Source organism: Rhinoderma darwinii, chromosome 12 (genome assembly GCF_050947455.1).
Source record: "Rhinoderma darwinii isolate aRhiDar2 chromosome 12, aRhiDar2.hap1, whole genome shotgun sequence".
Lineage (NCBI taxonomy): Eukaryota > Metazoa > Chordata > Amphibia > Anura > Rhinodermatidae > Rhinoderma > Rhinoderma darwinii.
In genome coordinates this window covers 1,249,204-1,269,080 of record NC_134698.1, presented here as the reverse complement: position 1 = coordinate 1,269,080, position 19,877 = coordinate 1,249,204, and the positions used below count along the sequence as shown (strand labels likewise).

The 19,877-nt window shown below is 45.1% G+C and overlaps 1 protein-coding gene across 1 annotated transcript; it reads right to left on the bottom strand.

Annotated features, from left to right (window-relative positions):
• Positions 1-928: 928 nt before the first annotated feature.
• LOC142664254 (uncharacterized) lies at positions 929-19,109 on the bottom strand. The gene is made up of 12 exons (XM_075843276.1): positions 18,972-19,109; positions 11,652-11,854; positions 10,342-10,583; positions 8,286-10,131; positions 7,360-8,108; positions 6,895-7,218; positions 5,589-6,645; positions 4,938-5,375; positions 3,585-4,688; positions 2,849-3,482; positions 2,112-2,650; positions 929-1,955 (listed from the first exon to the last, which is right to left on the bottom strand). The coding sequence occupies exons 1-12, from the start codon at positions 19,107-19,109 to the stop codon at positions 983-985; spliced, it is 8,247 nt and encodes a 2,748-aa protein (XP_075699391.1). The 3' UTR covers positions 929-982.
• Positions 19,110-19,877: the final 768 nt, after the last annotated feature.

Genomic DNA, 19,877 nt, shown 5'->3' with positions numbered 1-19,877 from the left:
GGCAGGGGAAGCAGGACTCACAGGCTTTCTCTATCAGTGGGCCAGGGAAGCAGGACTCACAGGCTTTCTCTATGAGTGGGCAGGGGAAGCTGGACTCACAGGCTTTCTCTATGAGTGGGCAGGGGAAGCAGGACTCACAGGCTTTCTCTATGAGTGGACAAGGGAGGCAGGACTCACAGGCTTTGTCTCCTGGCACCAGTAAAATAGCTTTTCACATGAAAGCACAAAATCAAATTCTAGAAACAATATGTCCCCGTTCTCCCACCCTCCCCCTACATCCTATGATGCCCTCAGAGACCTGACAGATCACTTGATATGAAATTAGGGGTAATAGATAAGAAAATGAATTGCTAAAAGGAATACAATGGGCCCAGGTCATATATACCATAGAGGAAGCCCATGCGGCTACTGTAGGGCCCATGAGATAAGGGGCCCAGGTCAGGCTTACACTATCCCCTTATTTTATGGGCTGAATCAGCTCAAACAGGGTTTCCCCTCAACAATCTTACCAAACAAGTGTAGGGGCGATGACCACAGCCTAATACCAACCTTCACTACTTCAAAGAATAGAAAGGGGGCAAACAGCAGGGTCCTCCTTTCCCAGGGCGGCATAAATCATAAACACTCGGGGTCTTTATTTTCACCACTGGGGAAATTGTAGAGGAGAGTTTGTGATAAGAATACGCTTAGGACTATTTAGCTGGGGCACTGCAGTGCTTGTCTTCTCTATGGCTGGTAAGGGTTCATGACACCCCACTGGCTGTACTGCATAGTGTGAGATGTGGCCACTAACCTATAGATGCCCCCTGGGCTTGGTGTTGTCACAAGGTATTTTTGTTACTTTGGTTGCTGTTCCTCAGTCATGAACAGTCTTACATTTTCTTAAAGAGAAGAAGCAAGATCTTCACCTACTGGGGCCCCGGTAAAGAATGTGATATTGGGGGGTGGGGGGTTAATTAATCTCCGGACAGGAGCATCATGTTTAGTTTTGCCATGGCCACTTGAAGCCTTTCTGGGAAGATTTCTGCGTTTCTTTCTTCTGTGTGGAACTCATTTGTTCTGAAAAGCTCATTCCAGAAGATGACGATTGCTGGTGGACATCTTCTGGTTTCGATGGAGGTTCTTGAGGAAGGTTTGGCTGCTTTGCCTCTGTTGCGGTACTTTGGCCAATGCTGCGATTCCTGATTAGTTCTGGGGACTGCTGAGAAAGGGCGTACAGGGGACTCTGTGGTGAGGCTGCATCTTTGTTTTGTTTTGCCGCTTTGTGAAGCCCAACAGTGGCTGCAGAACCTTGTGGTGCTGTAGGCCACGATGAGGTTATTTGCTGCGTTGCGTGTTGTGTATCTAGAGGAGTTTGGTAAGAGCTGGAGGACGAAGCCTTGTCATGCCATTGCCAGTGATCTGTGGGTTTCTCTGCCCTTTGATACATTTGATTGTATAAGTCATCCCGTTCTCCTTGGAAAAGAGTGGAACCCCAGACATGTTGAGATGGCCGATCACCTTGTGTGTGGTAAGAATAACGTATCTCGGTTTGTGTAACCTGACTTTGGGGCACATCATGGGTTAGCCCAAGCCCTTGGCTTGACGTTTGTTCAAAGTATGAATAGTATTTCTGAGGGTCCTGGTGGTCTGGACTTGGAAAGACCTTGTGAACAGTCTCTTGGGTATCCAGTTTCTCTGTTGGGTGCTGCATCTTGTGAGGAGTCTCTTTGTGTTTCTGGGTTGGGTCTTGTTTCTGGGTCGGGTCTTGTTTCTGGATTTGGTCTTGTTTCTGGGTTAAGTCTTGTTTCTGGCTTGGGTCTTGTTTATGGCTTGGGTCTTGTTTCCGGGTCGGGTCTTGTTTCTGGGTTGGGTCTTGTTTCTGTATTGGGTCTTGTTTTTGGGTTGATTCCTTTTTCCGTGTTGGGTCTTGTTTCTGTGTTGGGTCTTGTTTCTGTGTTGGGTCTTGTTTCTGGCTTGAGTATTGTTTTGGAGTTGGGTCAGGTGTTTGTATTTTGTCTTGTTTCTGGCTTGAGTCATGTTTTAGTATAGGACATTGTTTTTGGGTAGGGTCTTGTTTTTCGGTTAGGTGTTGCTTAGTTTGCTCTTGTTTCTGGATTGTGTCTGGTGACTTTGTTTTATCTTGTTTTTGGGATTGGTCTTGTTTCTGGTTTGGGTCTTGTTTCTGGAGTGAGTCTTGTTTTTGGGTTGGATCTTGTTTATGGGTTGGGTCTTGTGTCTCGGTTGGATCTTGTTTCTTAGTTGAGTCTGGTATCTGTGTCTGATCTTGTTTATGTATTGGATCTTGTTTCTGGATTTGGTCTTGTTTATGTATTAAGTCTTGTTTCTGGAAAGGGTCTTGTTTCTGGGTTGGTTCTTGTTTCTGGGTTGGGTCTTGTTTCTGGATTTGGTCTTGTTTCTGAGTTAAGTCTTGTTTCTGGGTCGGGTCTTGTTTCCGACTTGGGTCTTGTTTCTGGGTTGGGTCTTGTTTCTGGATTTGGTCTAGTTTCTGGGTTAAGTCTTGTTTCTGGGTTGGGTCTTGTTTCTGGGTAGGTTCTAGTTTCTGTATTGGGTCTTGTTTTGGGGTTGATTCCTTTTTCTGTGTTGGGTCTTGTTTCTGTGTTGGATCTTGTTTCTGTGTTGGGTCTTGTTTCTGTGTTGGATCTTGTTTATGTGTTGGGTCTAGTTTCTGTGTTGGGTCTTGTTTCTGGCCTGAGTATTGTTTTGGGGTTGGGTCAGGTGTTTGTATTTTGTCTTGTTTCTGGCTTGAGTCATGTTTCAGTATAGGACATTGTTTTTGGGTAGGGTCTTGTGTCTTGGTTGGATCTTGTTTCTTAGTTGAGTCTGGTATCTGTGTTTGATCTTGTTTCTGTGTTGGATCTTGTTTCTGGCTTTGGTCTTGTTTCTGTATTAAGTCTTGTTTCTGGGTCGGGTCTTGTTTCTGGGTCGGGTCTTGTTTCTGGGTTGGGTCTTGTTTCTGGGTTAGGTCTTGTTTCTGGGTTTGGTCTTGTTTCTGGATTTGGTCTTGTTTCTGAGTTAAGTCTTGTTTCTGGGTCAGGTCTTGTTTCTGTGTCGGATCTTGTTTCTGGGTTGGGTCTTGTTTCTGGGTCGGGTCTTGTTTCTGGGTTGGTTCTTGTTTCTGTATTGGGTCTTGTTTTTGGGTTGATTCCTTTTTCTGTGTTGGGTCTTGTTTCTGTGTTGGATCTTGTTTCTGTGTTGGATCTTGTTTCTGTGTTGGATCTTGTTTCTGTGTTGGATCTTGTTTCTGTGTTGGATCTTTTTTCTGTGTTGGGTCTTGTTTCTGTGTTGGGTCTTGTTTCTTTGTTGGGTCTTGTTTCTGTGTTGGGTCTTGTTTCTGTGTTGGGTCTTGTTTCTGTGTTGGATCTTGTTTCTGTGTTAGGTCTAGTTTCTGTGTTGGGTCTAGTTTCTGTGTTGGGTCTAGTTTCTGTGTTGGGTCTTGTTTTGGGGTTAGGTCAGGTGTTTGTATTTTGTCTTGTTTCTGGCTTGAGTCATGTTTTAGTATAGGACATTGTTTTTGGGTAGGGTCTTGTTTTTCGGTTAGGTGTTGCTTAGTTTGCTCTTGTTTCTGGATTGTGTCTGGTGACTTTGTTTTATCTTGTTTTTGGGATTGGTCTTGTTTCTGGTTTGGGTCTTGTTTCTGGAGTGAGTCTTGTTTTTGGGTTGGATCTTGTTTATGGGTTGGGTCTTGTTTTGGGGTTGGGTCTTGTGGTTTTGTTTGATCTTGTTTTTGGGATGGGTCCTGTTTCTGAGTTGGGTCTCGTTTCTGTGTTGGGTCTTGTTTCTGTGTTGGATCTTGTTTCTGTGTTGGATCTTGTTTCTGTTTTGGATCTTGTTTCTGTGTTGGATCTTGTTTCTGTGTTGGGTCTGGTTTCTGTGTTGGGTCTGGTTTCTGTGTTGGGTCTTGTTTCTGTGTTGGGTCTTGTTTCTGTGTTGGGTCTTGTTTCTGTGTTGGGTCTTGTTTCTGTGTTGGGTCTTGTTTCTGTGTTAGGTCTAGTTTCTGTGTTGGGTCTAGTTTCTCTGTTGGGTCTAGTTTCTGTGTTGGGTCTTGTTTTGGGGTTAGGTCAGGTGTTTGTATTTTGTCTTGTTTCTGGCTTGAGTCATGTTTTAGTATAGGACATTGTTTTTGGGTTGGGTCTTGTTTCTGGGTTGGGTCTTGTTTCTGGGTTGGGTCTTGTTTCTGGGTTGGGTCTTGTTTCTGGATTTGGTCTTGTTTCTGAGTTAAGTCTTGTTTCTGGGTCAGGTCTTGTTTCTGTGTCGGATCTTGTTTCTGGGTTAGTTCTTGTTTCTGGGTCGGGTCTTGTTTCTGGGTTGGTTCTTGTTTCTGTATTGGGTCTTGTTTTTGGGTTGATTCCTTTTTCTGTGTTGAGACTTGTATCTGTGTTGAGTCTTGTTTCTGTGTTGGACCTTGTTTCTGTGTTGAGTCTTGTTTCCGACTTGGGTCTTGTTTCTGGGTTGGGTCTTGTTTCTGGGTTGATTCCTTTTTATGTGTTGGGTCTTGTTTCTGTGTTGGATCTTGTTTCTGTGTTGGATCTTGTTTCTGTGTTGGATCTTGTTTCTGTGTTGGATCTTGTTTCTGTGTTGGATCTTGTTTCTGTGTTGGGTCTGGTTTCTGTGTTGGGTCTGGTTTCTGTGTTGGGTCTTGTTTCTGTGTTGGGTCTTGTTTCTGTGTTGGGTCTTGTTTCTGTGTTAGGTCTAGTTTCTGTGTTGGGTCTAGTTTCTGTGTTGGGTCTAGTTTCTGTGTTGGGTCTTGTTTTGGGGTTAGGTCAGGTGTTTGTATTTTGTCTTGTTTCTGGCTTGAGTCATGTTTTAGTATAGGACATTGTTTTTGGGTAGGGTCTTGTTTTTCGGTTAGGTGTTGCTTAGTTTGCTCTTGTTTCTGGATTGTGTCTGGTGACTTTGTTTTATCTTGTTTTTGGGATTGGTCTTGTCTCTGGTTTGGGTCTTGTTTCTGGAATGAGTCTTGTTTTTGGGTTGGATCTTGTTTATGGGTTGGGTCTTGTTTTGGGGTTGGGTCTTGTGGTTTTGTTTGATCTTGTTTTTGGGATGGGTCCTGTTTCTGAGTTGGGTCTTGTTTCTGTGTTGGGTCTTGTTTCTGTGTTGGATCTTGTTTCTGTGTTGGATCTTGTTTCTGTGTTGGATCTTGTTTCTGTGTTGGATCTTGTTTCTGTGTTGGGTCTGGTTTCTGTGTTGGGTCTGGTTTCTGTGTTGGGTCTTGTTTCTGTGTTGGGTCTTGTTTCTGTGTTGGGTCTTGTTTCTGTGTTGGGTCTTGTTTCTGTGTTGGGTCTTGTTTCTGTGTTAGGTCTAGTTTCTGTGTTGGGTCTAGTTTCTCTGTTGGGTCTAGTTTCTGTGTTGGGTCTTGTTTTGGGGTTAGGTCAGGTGTTTGTATTTTGTCTTGTTTCTGGCTTGAGTCATGTTTTAGTATAGGACATTGTTTTTGGGTAGGGTCTTGTTTTTCGGTTAGGTGTTGCTTAGTTTGCTCTTGTTTCTGGATTGTGTCTGGTGACTTTGTTTTATCTTGTTTTTGGGATTGGTCTTGTCTCTGGTTTGGGTCTTGTTTCTGGAATGAGTCTTGTTTTTGGGTTGGATCTTGTTTATGGGTTGGGTCTTGTTTTGGGGTTGGGTCTTGTGGTTTTGTTTGATCTTGTTTTTGGGATGGGTCCTGTTTCTGAGTTGGGTCTTGTTTCTGTGTTGGGTCTTGTTTCTGTGTTGGATCTTGTTTCTGTGTTGGATCTTGTTTCTGTGTTGGATCTTGTTTCTGTGTTGGATCTTGTTTCTGTGTTGGGTCTGGTTTCTGTGTTGGGTCTGGTTTCTGTGTTGGGTCTTGTTTCTGTGTTGGGTCTTGTTTCTGTGTTGGGTCTTGTTTCTGTGTTGGGTCTTGTTTCTGTGTTGGGTCTTGTTTCTGTGTTAGGTCTAGTTTCTGTGTTGGGTCTAGTTTCTCTGTTGGGTCTAGTTTCTGTGTTGGGTCTTGTTTTGGGGTTAGGTCAGGTGTTTGTATTTTGTCTTGTTTCTGGCTTGAGTCATGTTTTAGTATAGGACATTGTTTTTGGGTTGGGTCTTGTTTCTGGGTTTTGTCTTGTTTCTGGGTTGGGTCTTGTTTCTGGGTTGGGTCTTGTTTCTGGATTTGGTCTTGTTTCTGAGTTAAGTCTTGTTTCTGGGTCAGGTCTTGTTTCTGTGTCGGATCTTGTTTCTGGGTTGGGTCTTGTTTCTGGGTCGGGTCTTGTTTCTGGGTTGGTTCTTGTTTCTGTATTGGGTCTTGTTTTTGGGTTGATTCCTTTTTCTGTGTTGAGACTTGTATCTGTGTTGAGTCTTGTTTCTGTGTTGGACCTTGTTTCTGTGTTGAGTCTTGTTTCCGACTTGGGTCTTGTTTCTGGGTTGGGTCTTGTTTCTGAGTTGGGTCTTGTTTCTGGGTAGGTTCTAGTTTCTGTATTGGGTCTTGTTTTTGGGTTGATTCCTTTTTCTGTGTTGGGTCTTGTTTCTGTGTTGGATCTTGTTTCTGTGTTGGATCTTGTTTCTGTGTTGGATCTTGTTTCTGTGTTGGATCTTGTTTCTGTGTTGGGTCTGGTTTCTGTGTTGGGTCTGGTTTCTGTGTTGGGTCTTGTTTCTGTGTTGGGTCTTGTTTCTGTGTTAGGTCTAGTTTCTGTGTTGGGTCTAGTTTCTGTGTTGGGTCTAGTTTCTGTGTTGGGTCTTGTTTTGGGGTTAGGTCAGGTGTTTGTATTTTGTCTTGTTTCTGGCTTGAGTCATGTTTTAGTATAGGACATTGTTTTTGGGTAGGGTCTTGTTTTTCGGTTAGGTGTTGCTTAGTTTGCTCTTGTTTCTGGATTGTGCCTGGTGACTTTGTTTTATCTTGTTTTTGGGATTGGTCTTGTTTCTGGTTTGGGTCTAGTTTCTGGAGTGAGTCTTGTTTTTGGGTTGGATCTTGTTTATGGGTTGGGTCTTGTTTTGGGGTTGGGTCTTGTGGTTTTGTTTGATCTTGTTTTTGGGATGGGTCCTGTTTCTGAGTTGGGTCTTGTTTCTGTGTTGGGTCTTGTTTCTGTGTTGGATCTTGTTTCTGTGTTGGATCTTGTTTCTGTGTTGGATCTTGTTTCTGTGTTGGGTCTTGTTTCTGTGTTGGGTCTTGTTTCTGTGTTGGGTCTTGTTTCTGTGTTAGGTCTTGTTTCTGTGTTGGGTCTTGTTTCTCTGTTGGGTCTTGTTTCTGTGTTGGATCTTGTTTATGTGTTGGGTCTAGTTTCTGTGTTGGGTCTTGTTTCTGGCTTGAGTATTGTTTTAGTATAGGACATTGTTTTTGGGTAGGGTCTTGTTTTTCGGTTAGGTGTTGCTTAGTTTGCTCTTGTTTCTGGATTGTGTCTGGTGACTTTGTTTTATCTTGTTTTTGGGATTGGTCTTGTTTCTGGAGTGAGTCTTGTTTTTGGGTTGGATCTTGTTTATGGGTTGGGTCTTGTGTCTCGGTTGGATCTTGTTTCTTAGTTGAGTCTGGTATCTGTGTTTGATCTTGTTTATGTATTGGATCTTGTTTCTGGATTTGGTCTTGTTTCTGGGTCGGGTCTTGTTTCTGGGTTGGGTCTTGTTTCTGGGTTGGGTCTTGTTTCTGGGTTGGGTCTTGTTTCTGGATTTGGTCTTTTTTCTGAGTTAAGTCTTGTTTCTGGGTCAGGTCTTGTTTCTGTGTCGGATCTTGTTTCTGGGTTGGGTCTTGTTTCTGGGTTGGTTCTTGTTTCTGTATTGGGTCTTGTTTTTGGGTTGATTCCTTTTTCTGTGTTGAGACTTGTATCTGTGTTGAGTCTTGTTTCTGTGTTGGACCTTGTTTCTGTGTTGAGTCTTGTTTCCGACTTGGGTCTTGTTTCTGGGTTGGGTCTTGTTTCTGGGTAGGTTCTAGTTTCTGTATTGGGTCTTGTTTTTGGGTTGATTCCTTTTTCTGTGTTGGGTCTTGTTTCTGTGTTGGATCTTGTTTCTGTGTTGGGTCTGGTTTCTGTGTTGGGTCTGGTTTATGTGTTGGGTCTTGTTTCTGTGTTGGGTCTTGTTTCTGTGTTGGGTCTTGTTTCTGTGTTAGGTCTAGTTTCTGTGTTGGGTCTAGTTTCTGTGTTGGGTCTAGTTTCTGTGTTGGGTCTTGTTTTGGGGTTAGTTCAGGTGTTTGTATTTTGTCTTGTTTCTGGCTTGAGTCATGTTTTAGTATAGGACATTGTTTTTGGGTAGGGTCTTGTTTTTCGGTTAGGTGTTGCTTAGTTTGCTCTTGTTTCTGGATTGTGTCTGGTGACTTTGTTTTATCTTGTTTTTGGGATTGGTCTTGTTTCTGGTTTGGGTCTTGTTTCTGGAGTGAGTCTTGTTTTTGGGTTGGATCTTGTTTATCGGTTGGGTCTTGTTTTGGGGTTGGGTCTTGTGGTTTTGTTTGATCTTGTTTTTGGGATGGGTCCTGTTTCTGAGTTGGGTCTTGTTTCTGTGTTGGATCTTGTTTCTGTGTTGGATCTTGTTTCTGTGTTGGATCTTGTTTCTGTGTTGGGCCTTGTTTCTGTGTTGGGTCTTGTTTCTGTGTTGGGTCTTGTTTCTGTGTTGGGTCTTGTTTCTGTGTTGGGTCTTGTTTCTGTGTTGGATCTTGTTTATGTGTTGGGTCTAGTTTCTGTGTTGAGTCTTGTTTCTGGCTTGAGTATTGTTTTGGGGTTAGGTCAGGTGTTTGTATTTTGTCTTGTTTCTGGCTTGAGTCATGTTTTAGTATAGGACATTGTTTTTGGGTAGGGTCTTGTTTTTCGGTTAGGTGTTGCTTAGTTTGCTCTTGTTTCTGGATTGTGTTTGGTGACTTTGTTTTATCTTGTTTTTGGGATTGGTCTTGTTTCTGGTTTGGGTCTTGTTTCTGGAGTGAGTCTTGTTTTTGGGTTGGATCTTGTTTATCGGTTGGGTCTTGTTTTGGGGTTGGGTCTTGTGGTTTTGTTTGATCTTGTTTTTGGGATGGGTCCTGTTTCTGAGTTGGGTCTTGTTTCTGTGTTGAGTCTTGTTTTGGGGTTGGATCTGGTTTATGGGTTGGGTCTTGTTTTGGGGTTGGGTCTTGTTTTGGGGTTGGGTCTTGTTTCTGAGTTGGGTCTGGTGGCTTTGTTTGATCTTGTTTTTGGGATGGGTCCTGTTTCTGTGTTGGGTCTTGTTTCTGTGTTGGGTCTTGTTTTGGAGAAGGATCTTGTTTCTTGTTTGGGTCTTGGTTTTGTTTCTGAGTTAGCTCTTGTTTCTGAATTGAGTCTAGTGGCTTTGTTTGATCTTGTTTTTGGGATTGGTCTTGTTTATGTGTTGGGTCTTGTTTATGTGTTGGGTTTTGTTTCTGGGTTGTGTCTTGTTTTTTGGTTGACTCTGGGGGCTTTGTTTGATCCTGTTTTTGGGTTGGGTCTTGTTTCTGGGTTGCGTCTTGGTTTTGGCTTGGGTTTTGTTTCTGAGTTAGCTCTTGTTTCTTGGCTGAGTCTGGTGGCTTTGCTTGATCTTGTTTTTGGGTTGTGTCTTGTTTTTGGGTTGAGTCTGGTGACTTTGTTTGATCTTGTTTTTGGGATGGGTCTTGTTTCTGGGTTGGCTCCTGTTTCTGGCTTGGGTCTTGTTTTGGGGTTGGATCTTGTTTCTGGGTTGGGTCTTGGTATTGGGTTCGGTTTTCTTTTTGAGTTAGCTCTTGTTTCTGGGTCAAGTCTGTTGTCTTTGTTTGATCTTGTTTTTGGGATGGGTCTTGTTTCTGATTTGGGTCTTGTTTCTGGGTTGACTCTTGTTTTGGGGTTGGATCTTGTTTCTTGGTTGGTTCTTGTTTTTGGGTTGGGGTTTGTTTCTGGGTTGGGTCTTGTTTTGGGGTTGGATCTTGTTTATGGGTTGGGTCTTGTTTTGGGGTTGAATCTTGTTTTTTGGTGAGGTCTTGTTTGTGGGTTGAGTCTTGTTTCTGGGTTGAGTCTTGTTTTTGGGCTGAGTCTGGTTTCTGGGTCAGGTCTTGTTTCTGGCATAGGTCTTGTTTCTGGCATAGGTCTTGTTTCTGGCATAGGTCTTGTTTCTTAGTTTTCTCTTGTTTTTGGGTTGACTCTGGGGGCTTTGTTTGATCCTGTTGTTGGGTTAGGTCTTGTTTCTGTGTTGGGTCTTGTTTTTGGGTTGAGTCTTGTTTTGGGGTTGGATCTTGTTTTTTAGTTGTGTCTGGTGACTTTGTTTTATCTTGTTTTTGGGATGGGTCTTGTGTTTGAGTTGGCTCTTGCTTTTGGGTTAGCTCTGGAGTTAAATCTTGTGGTTTTGGTTGATCTTGTTTTCGGGTTGGATCTTGTTTCTGGGTTGGGTCTTGGTATTGGGTTGGGTTTTGTTTTTGAGTTATCGCTTGTTTCTGGGTTGAGTCCGATGTCTTTGTTTGATCTTGTTTTTGGGATGGGTCTTGTTTCTGCTTTGAGTCTTGTTTCTGGGCTAAGTCTTGTTTTGAGGTTGGATCTTGTTTTTGGCTTGGGTTTTGTTTCTGGGTTGGATCTTGTTTTTGGGTTGTGTATTGTTTCTGGGTTGAGTCTGGTGATTTTGATTGATCTTCTTTTTGGGATGGGTCTTGTTTTCCAGTTGGGTCTTGCTTTTGGGTTAGCTCTTGTTTCTGAGTTGAATCTTGTGTTCTTGGTTGATCTTGCTTTAGGGTCAGGTCTTGTTTCTGCATTGAGTCTGGTGGCTTTGTTTGATCCTGTGCTTTGGATGGGTCTTGTTTCTGGATTGAGTCTTTGTTTTGGGTTGGATCTTGTTTCTGAGCTGGGTCTTTCTTTAATGTAGGATCTTGTTTCTGGATTGTGCCTGGTACATAGGTTGATTCAAATTTCAGGTTAAGGTCTTGTTCCTGGGTTTGATCTTGCTTTTGAGATAGACTTTGCTTCAGGACAGGGTCCTGTTTCTGCGATGAGTCTCCCTTTAAGATTGGGTCCTGCTTGAGTGCAGAGCATTGATTCTTAAGTGGTTCTTGTTTCCCATCTTGTTTTTGTTTCTGGGTTGGATTTTGCATTAGTGCAGGGCATTGAGCCTGATCCTCTTTTTTTATGTGAGGTTCTTGTTTTAGGATTGAACCTTGTGTAAGGTTTTGTTTTTGAGCCTGCTCATGTCTCTTTCCGATGACATCTTTCTGGGAGTCATCTTCACTTTTTGTAGGCTCTTGCTTCTGTGTTGGTGACTGTTCACTTGTCTTTGTTAAATCCTGTGTAGTGCTCACATCTTTCATTTTAGAATTTTGTTTAGAAATGAGGTCTTCGTTCTGAGTTTGATCTTGTTTTTTGGACGGATCTTGTTTTTGAGCTTGATCTTGTTTTTTGGACGGATCTTGTTTTTGAGCTTGATCTTGTTTTTTGGACGGATCTTGTTTTTGAGCTTGATCTTGTTTTTTGGACGGATCTTGTTTTTGAGCTTGATCTTGTTTTTTGGACGGATCTTGTTTTTGAGCTTGATCTTGTTTTTTGGACGGATCTTGTTTTTGAGCTTGATCTTGTTTTGCTGATTCCTCTACTTTTGAACTGGCATCTTTGTTCTCAGATTTGTCTTGTGTCTGAGTAGAATCATATTTAGCAGTGAGCGCTCCTTTCTGAGGTTGATCTTGTTTAGGGTTAGAACGTTGTTTTTCGGATAGAGCTGATTTTGTACTGGGATCTTGTTTTGGAGCTTGATATTGGGAAGAATCATCTTGAGCCTGTGATTCAGATGTTTTTGAGGATGTCGAGGTTTGCAGCATTGAACCTTTTTGGGATGTGCATAACCGACAACCTTTCTCTGATCTCAGAGCTTCAAAATAAGCAATAGCGACTTTTGCTACGAGTTCTAGAAATTCTTTAAAGTCCACCTCACCATCATTGTCTTCATCAAGAGCATGCAGAATTGCTTCAATCGTGTGTGGATCTCCAGAATCCTAAAGGGACACAAATAATAACCAAATTATGAAAGTAAATGTTCATGTTTAGATGTTATTAAACTAGTAAATATCTGCAGCAAACCACTTATTTCTGGATTGTTATGTCATACGTGGCCTTTGTCTTTGGAAATATGTAATACATTCTTTACATGTGTATTACGGGGAGTGGTACCTCTAGATACACTATATGGACAAAAGTATTGGGACAACTACACGTTGCACCTACAAGAGCTTTCATGACGTCTCATTCTAAATCCATAGATATTCATATGGGGTTGTTCCGCCCTTTGTAGTAAAACATCTTCCCCTTTTCTGGGGGTTTTCTACAAGATTTTGGGGTCTGTGGGAATTTTTGCCCATTCCTCCAGAAGATCATTTGTGAGGTCAGACAATGATGTTGGGGGAGGGGGCCGGGCTCATAATCTCTGTTCTAGTTCATTATAAATCTGTTGGATGGGGTTGAGATTAGGGCTCTGTGCGGCTGATCAAGTTCTTCCAAACCAAACTCACCCAACCAACCACCCAACCAATCAACAAACAAACCAACCAACAAACCATGTCTTTATGGACCTTGTGCAAAAATGGGCGAACCTCAAACTGTTCCCATGAAGTTGGAAGCTACAATTGTCCAAAATGTATTGGAAAGTTGAAGCATTAAGAATTCCCTTTAGTAGAATTAGGGAACCAACCGCTGAAAAACACCTCCATAGCATTAGCCCTCCTCCACCAAACTTTACAGCTGGCACAATGCAGTCAGGCGGGTAACGTTCTCCTGGCATTCACCAAACCCAGACTCATCATCAGACCCCCAGATAGAGAAGCGTCACTCCACAGAACACGTCATATAGAGAAGCGTCACTCCACAGAACACGTCATATAGAGAAGCGTCACTCCACAGAACACGTCACATAGAGAAGCGTCACTCCACAGAACACGTCATATAGAGAAGCGTCACTCCACAGAACACGTCACATAGAGAAGCGTCACTCCACAGAACACGTCACATAGAGAAGCGTCACTCCACAGAACACGTCATATAGAGAAGCGTCACTCCACAGAACACGTCACATAGAGACGCGTCACTCCACAGAACACGTCATATAGAGAAGCGTCACTCCACAGAACACGTCACAAAGAGAAGCGTCACTCCACAGAACACGTCATATAGAGAAGCGTCACTCCACAGAACACGTCACATAGAGAAGCGTCACTCCACAGAACACGTCACATAGAGAAGCGTCACTCCACAGAGCACGTCATATAGAGAAGCGTCACTCCACAGAACACGTCATATAGAGAAGCGTCACTCCACAGAACACGTCACATAGAGAAGCGTCACTCCACAGAACACGTCACATAGAGAAGCGTCACTCCACAGAACATGTCATATAGAGAAGCGTCACTCCACAGAACACGTCACATAGAGAAGCGTCACTCCACAGAACACGTCACATAGAGAAGCGTCACTCCACAGAACACGTCATATAGAGAAGCATCACTCCACAGAACACATCACATAGAGAAGCGTCACTCCACAGAACACGTCACATAGAGAAGCGTCACTCCACAGGACACGTCACATAGAGAAGCGTCACTCCACAGAACACGTCACATAGAGAAGCGTCACTCCACAGAACACGCCATATAGAGAAGCGTCACTCCACAGAACACGTCATATAGAGAAGCGTCACTCCACAGAACACGTCACATAGAGAAGTGTCACTCCACAGAACACGTCATATAGAGAAGCGTCACTCCACAGAACACGTCACATAGAGAAGCGTCACTCCACAGAACACGTCATATAGAGAAGCGTCACTCCACAGAACACGTCACATAGAGAAGCGTCACTCCACAGAACACGTCATAGAGAAGCGTCACTCCACAGAACACGTCACATAGAGAAGCGTCACTCCACAGAACACGTCACATAGAGAAGCGTCACTCCACAGAACACGTCACATAGAGAAGCGTCACTCCACAGAACACGTCATATAGAGAAGCGTCACTCCACAGAACACGCCATATAGAGAAGCGTCACTCCACAGAACACGTCATATAGAGAAGCGTCACTCCACAGAACACGCCATATAGAGAAGCGTCACTCCACAGAACACGTCACATAGAGAAGCGTCACTCCACAGAACACGTCACATAGAGAAGCGTCACCCCACAGAACACGTCACATAGAGAAGCGTCACTCCACAGAACACGTCATATAGAGAAGCGTCACTCTACAGAACACGTCACATAGAGAAGCGTCACTCCACAGAACACGTCATATAGAGAAGCGTCACTCCACAGAACACGTCACATAGAGAAGCGTCACTCCACAGAACACGTCATATAGAGAAGCGTCACTCCACAGAACACGTCACATAGAGAAGCGTCACTCCACAGAACACGCCACATAGAGAAGCGTCACTCCACAGAACACGTCACATAGAGAAGCGTCACTCCACAGAACACGTCATATAGAGAAGCGTCACTCCGCAGAACACGACACATAGAGAAGCGTCACTCCACAGAACACGTCACATAGAGAAGCGTCACTCGACAGAACACGTCATATAGAGAAGCGTCACTCCACAGAACACGTCACATAGAGAAGCGTCAACCCACAGAATACGTCACATAGAGAAGCGTCACTCCACAGAACACGTCACATAGAGAAGCGTCACTCCACAGAACACGTCACATAGAGAAGCGTCACTCCACAGAACACGTCACATAGAGAAGCGTCACTCCACAGAACACGTCATATAGAGAAGCGTCACTCCACAGAACACGTCACATAGAGAAGCGTCACTCCACAGAACACGTCACATAGAGAAGCGTCACTCCACAGAACACGTCATATAGAGAAGCGTCACTCCACAGAACACGTCATATAGAGAAGCGTCACTCCACAGAACACGTCACATAGAGAAGCGTCACTCCACAGAACACGTCATATAGAGAAGCGTCACTCCACAGAACACGTCATATAGAGAAGCGTCACTCCACAGAACACGTCACATAGAGAAGCGTCACTCCACAGAACACGTCACATAGAGAAGCGTCACTCCACAGAACACGTCACATAGAGAAGCGTCACTCCACAGAACACGTCACATAGAGAAGCGTCACTCCACAGAACACGTCACATAGAGAAGCGTCACTCCACAGAACACGTCACATAGAGAAGCGTCACTCCACAGAACACGTCACATAGAGAAGCGTCACTCCACAGAACACGTCACATAGAGAAGCGTCACTCCACAGAACACGTCATATAGAGAAGCGTCACTGCACAGAACACGTCACATAGAGAAGCGTCACTCCACAGAACACGTCACATAGAGAAGCGTCACTCCACAGAACACGTCACATAGAGAAGCGTCACTCCACAGAACACGTCACATAGAGAAGCGTCACTCCACAGAACACGTCACATAGAGAAGCGTCACTCCACAGAACACATCACATAGAGAAGCGTCACTCCACAGAACACGTCACATAGAGAAGCGTCACTACACAGAACACGTCACATAGAGAAGCGTCACTCCACAGAACACGTCACATAGAGAAGCGTCACTCCACAGAACACGTCACATAGAGAAGCGTCACTCCACAGAACATGTCACATAGAGAAGCGTCACTCCACAGAACACATCACATAGAGAAGCGCCACTCCACAGAACACGTCATATAGAGAAGCGTCACTCCACAGAACACGTCACATAGAGAAGCGTCACTCCACAGTACACATCACATAGAGAAGCGTCACTCCACAGAACACGTCACATAGAGAAGCGTCACTCCACAGAACACGTCACATAGAGAAGCGTCACTCCACAGAACACGTCATATAGAGAAGCGTCACTCCACAGAACACGTCACATAGAGAAGCGTCACTCCACAGAACACGTCACATAGAGAAGCGCCACTCCACAGAACACGTCACATAGAGAAGCGTCACTCCACAGAACACGTCACATAGAGAAGCGTCACTCCACAGAACACGTCACATAGAGAAGCGTCACTCCACAGAACACGTCACATAGAGAAGCGTCACTCCACAGAACACGCTGCTCCAGAGTCCAGTGACTTCGTGCTCTACCCCCCTCCATCTGACACTTGGCATTGTGCTGGGTGATGCTCGGCTGGCATGCAGCTGCTCGGCCCCCATGCTATGAAGCTCCCGGGCACGGTGCGGATGATAATACCAGGGGAGGCCTGTATTCTGCAGTTATGGAGTCAGCAGAGTGTTGGTGACTTTTTTGCGCTTGCTCCTCACCCCTCGGCCCCCGCTCTGTCACTTTACGTGGTCTGCACTTCGTGGCTGAGTTGCGTCGGTTCCTTCCACTTTATAATAATATCAGTCACAGGTTATGGGGGGGGGGGGGGATATCCAGGAGGGGAGACATTTCCAGGACTGACATGTTACACCGGTGACGTTCTATTACAGGACCGCGCTGGAGGTCACTGATCTCTTTACCACGACCCGTTCTATCACCAATGTCTGTAAAGTGACTGCAGGGCGAGTGCCGGATGTTATACACCGGGGGGATGGCGGAAACACCGGAATACAATGATGAAGAGCTGTGTCCTGATACCTTTCTCTATATAGTGGATTTTGCCGACTCTGGCTGGGGATTCCGCTCCAAGACTAGCCACTGACGTCACTGTCCACATATGGACAGTAACATCAAGGGCTTCCCCGAGCACAGCGCTTACAGTAGTGCTGTTCCCGGGGAGCCCTCGGCGGGCGGAGGAGCTCCCTCTGCCCCTCCGCTCTGAACTAATTCTGAAGCAGGGAGCTGATGGTTCCCTACTTCAGAATTAGTTTGACAGCGGGATATACCCCCGGCCGCCTGGGACAGTTGGACACCGGCCGGAATCCGGGACTGTCCCGCTGAATCTGGGACGGTTGGGAGGTACGTCTGAGCTGATCATGAATTCCACCGCCGATGATGCGCTATATATGTATACATACTAAGGCCTCATTTACACGAGCGTATTATACGCGCGTGCGACGCGCGTGCTTTTCACGCGTGTCGTACGCACCTATAATAGTCTATGGGGCTGTTTAGACGATGCGTGAATTTTGCGCTGCGTGAGTGCGTTGCGTAAAACTCACGACATGTTCTATATTCTTGCGTTTTTCACGCAACACGCACCCATTGACTTCAATGGGTGCGTGAAAACAACGCATGCCACACGGACGGTCCTGCGTTGCATGCGCGAAAATCACGCAAGAGCTGTCAAACTCCTGAATGTAAACAGAAAAGCACCACGTGCTTTTCTGGTTACAAACATCCAAACGGAGTGTCAAATTAGAGATGAGCGCACCGAACTTCACCGGGTTCGGCCGAACTCGTTTTGACCGAACCCGGCAAAAAATGTTCGGGTACGCGACGTCAGGAGACAGTCACTGCCCACGGTGCTCAAAGACTTAAACTGTTTCAGCACCATGGACAGTGACTTTCGATCACAATATACATATACGTGTAAAAAAAAACAGAAGTTCGGACTTACCGATAAGTCCCGGCTCCTTCCTCCAGTCCGACCTCCCGGGATGACAATTCAGGCCAAGTGACAGCTGCAGCCAATCACAGGCCAAGCACAGGCTGCAGCCAATCACAGGCTGCAGCGGTCTCATGGCCTGCGGCGTCATCCTGGGAGGTGGGGCCGGATGACAAGAGAGGGACGCGTCACCAAGGCAACGGCCGGGAGACCGGACTGGAGGAAGCAGGAAGTTCATGGTAAGTTTGAACGTCTTTTTTTATTCACAGGTTGGTGTATATTGTGATCGGAACTCACTGTCGAGGGTGCTGAAAGAGTTACTGCCGATCAGTTAGCTCTTTCAGCACCTTGGACAGTGACGGGCGTCGACTACCTCATCTCTATGATGGCGGCTGCGTGAAAATCACGCAGCCGCGCATCATACACGGATGACACACGCAGCTGTCAAATGCCTTTTGCGCGCGCAAAACGCAGCGTTTTTTGCGCGCGCAAAACGCACACGCTCGTGTAAATCAGGCCTAATGGACATGGGATCAATATGAAGTTCACCAATAGTTTAGAGCAAATTACTAAGATCATTCATGGACTAAAAATAGAGAACGTTTCGTGTGACTGCCACGGTGATCCACGTTTTGGTCGTCTTGAGGAGTAATAGATATGTATGAAAGGTTGAACAGTTACACCCAATCAGAGCTACACCCAACACAACCTGGAGACACCCAACCATTTTTAGAAACGACAAATATTTCTCACCCGAGGAAGAAGATCACAAGAATAGTTAACCGTTCAGGTGCCTTCTGCTTCCTTCAGATTTATTTTCTACTTTGTACTTGGAAATATTTGCAGACCTCTGAGAAGATCGCACCCAGCGCTGTGACTGAGCAATGATGAGGTGATGGGAGACGCCGGCGGCCAGCCATGTAAACAATATCAATTCTACGCAGACAGATCAGAAAAGTTATAGTGGAGGAATTGGGCTCTGCTGAGGTCCTGCAGGATGATCCGAAGCTTTAGCCTCCATTCAGACGAGCGTTTGCAACCTCGGACGTGAAAAACCGACGTTCGAGGAGCACCCGTGCGGGGCGCGTTATCACAGATCACCCATAGAGAAAATAGGACATGTCTTATTCTTCCACGGACCCTTCACACGTGTGAACGGCCCCATTGAAATTCATGAGTCCGTGTGAAGGCCGTTGTTTTAACGGACGAGTTAGACGCTTGTCTGAATGAGCCCTTACAAGACTGAAGGAGAAGACGAGAGAGAAGCAAGAAGAAGACTCCTGGTGAATACGCAGTGACAGCAATGACTATAGCAGCAACGTATGCAATATTGACAGAAATGTGGGGGTGAAAGAAGAGTGAAGAGTCTGTGCATACTTCTATACAGGTGGGTGACCGGGTGACCAAATAACTCATCTCCAAATATGCAAAATGGCTGACTATGGTTGTGACTTCCTTGTCTTCAGTTATAGTCAGAATAGCTCCTCTGAAGCAACTACTGGGAATAAGGGACGAGGAGCGTTCATCGGCACATGGACATTATGTTATTTGGAGATGTTCCTTAAGAATTGAACAGGTAAGTGAAGTATAAAATGTAAGATCTTACCTCAATCACATCTGCGAACTGAGTCTGGATGAGACTTTGAAATTCTCCTATGTCCAGTTTATCACAGGGGAAGCTGTGTCTGCTGTAGTTGTGGAAGGTGTCTATGATCCTGCGGATGGCGCTCAGGAGATTGGCCATGGCTGGACGTGCACTGAAAGACAAAAGTAAGAGCAATATAAATAACCCCCATCACGTGACATTGCAGCCAGGACGTGGCTCCACCACCTGGGACCGGGGAACGTGGTGCTTGTATTCACCCAGCTCCCTTCCCATGGTGCTTGGACGTCCCCTGCCGTGAGCCGGGGTGACAATATCTTGGGGCAAACAACAGGGTTGAAACCCAACTGTTCCTTCTCCCCGTCCCCCGATGGCAGATGTTGGGGGACAGTCTACTGGACACTATGGACAGGAGATATCAGTTGTGGTGGTAACATATATCATGTAGGAGGTCTAAATGCTAAATCACATTACTATTTAGTGATGCCAGTAACAAGGGGCAGGGCTGTGACAACCTCCAATCCATCTTCATGTTAGAGAGTGGTTGTCACCATTTATAGGTGGAACATCGATGTCCAGTATTAGGCTGGGGTGACACCTAGGCTTTTTTTGGCTCAGTAGTAGCCGCTACCTCCTCCATGGACTAATATGAAAATCTCTTGGAAATTACAAAGTCTGTATGTCGCCCTCGCTGGGTGAGGAAGTTAATGTTCCTGAGCTGCCATGAATGATGGAACAACGTGAGGCCGAAGACTTTTTCATATGAAACGTGTAACATAAAAACAATGGTTAAAAAACAAGCGCAACAACTACAAAGTTCAGCACCAGAGACAGGTTGGTTCTGGCAGCACATGGGTTAATGTAACTCTGCTCGAGCTCAGCATGGAAGGAAGGGTTAATGCTAGCATG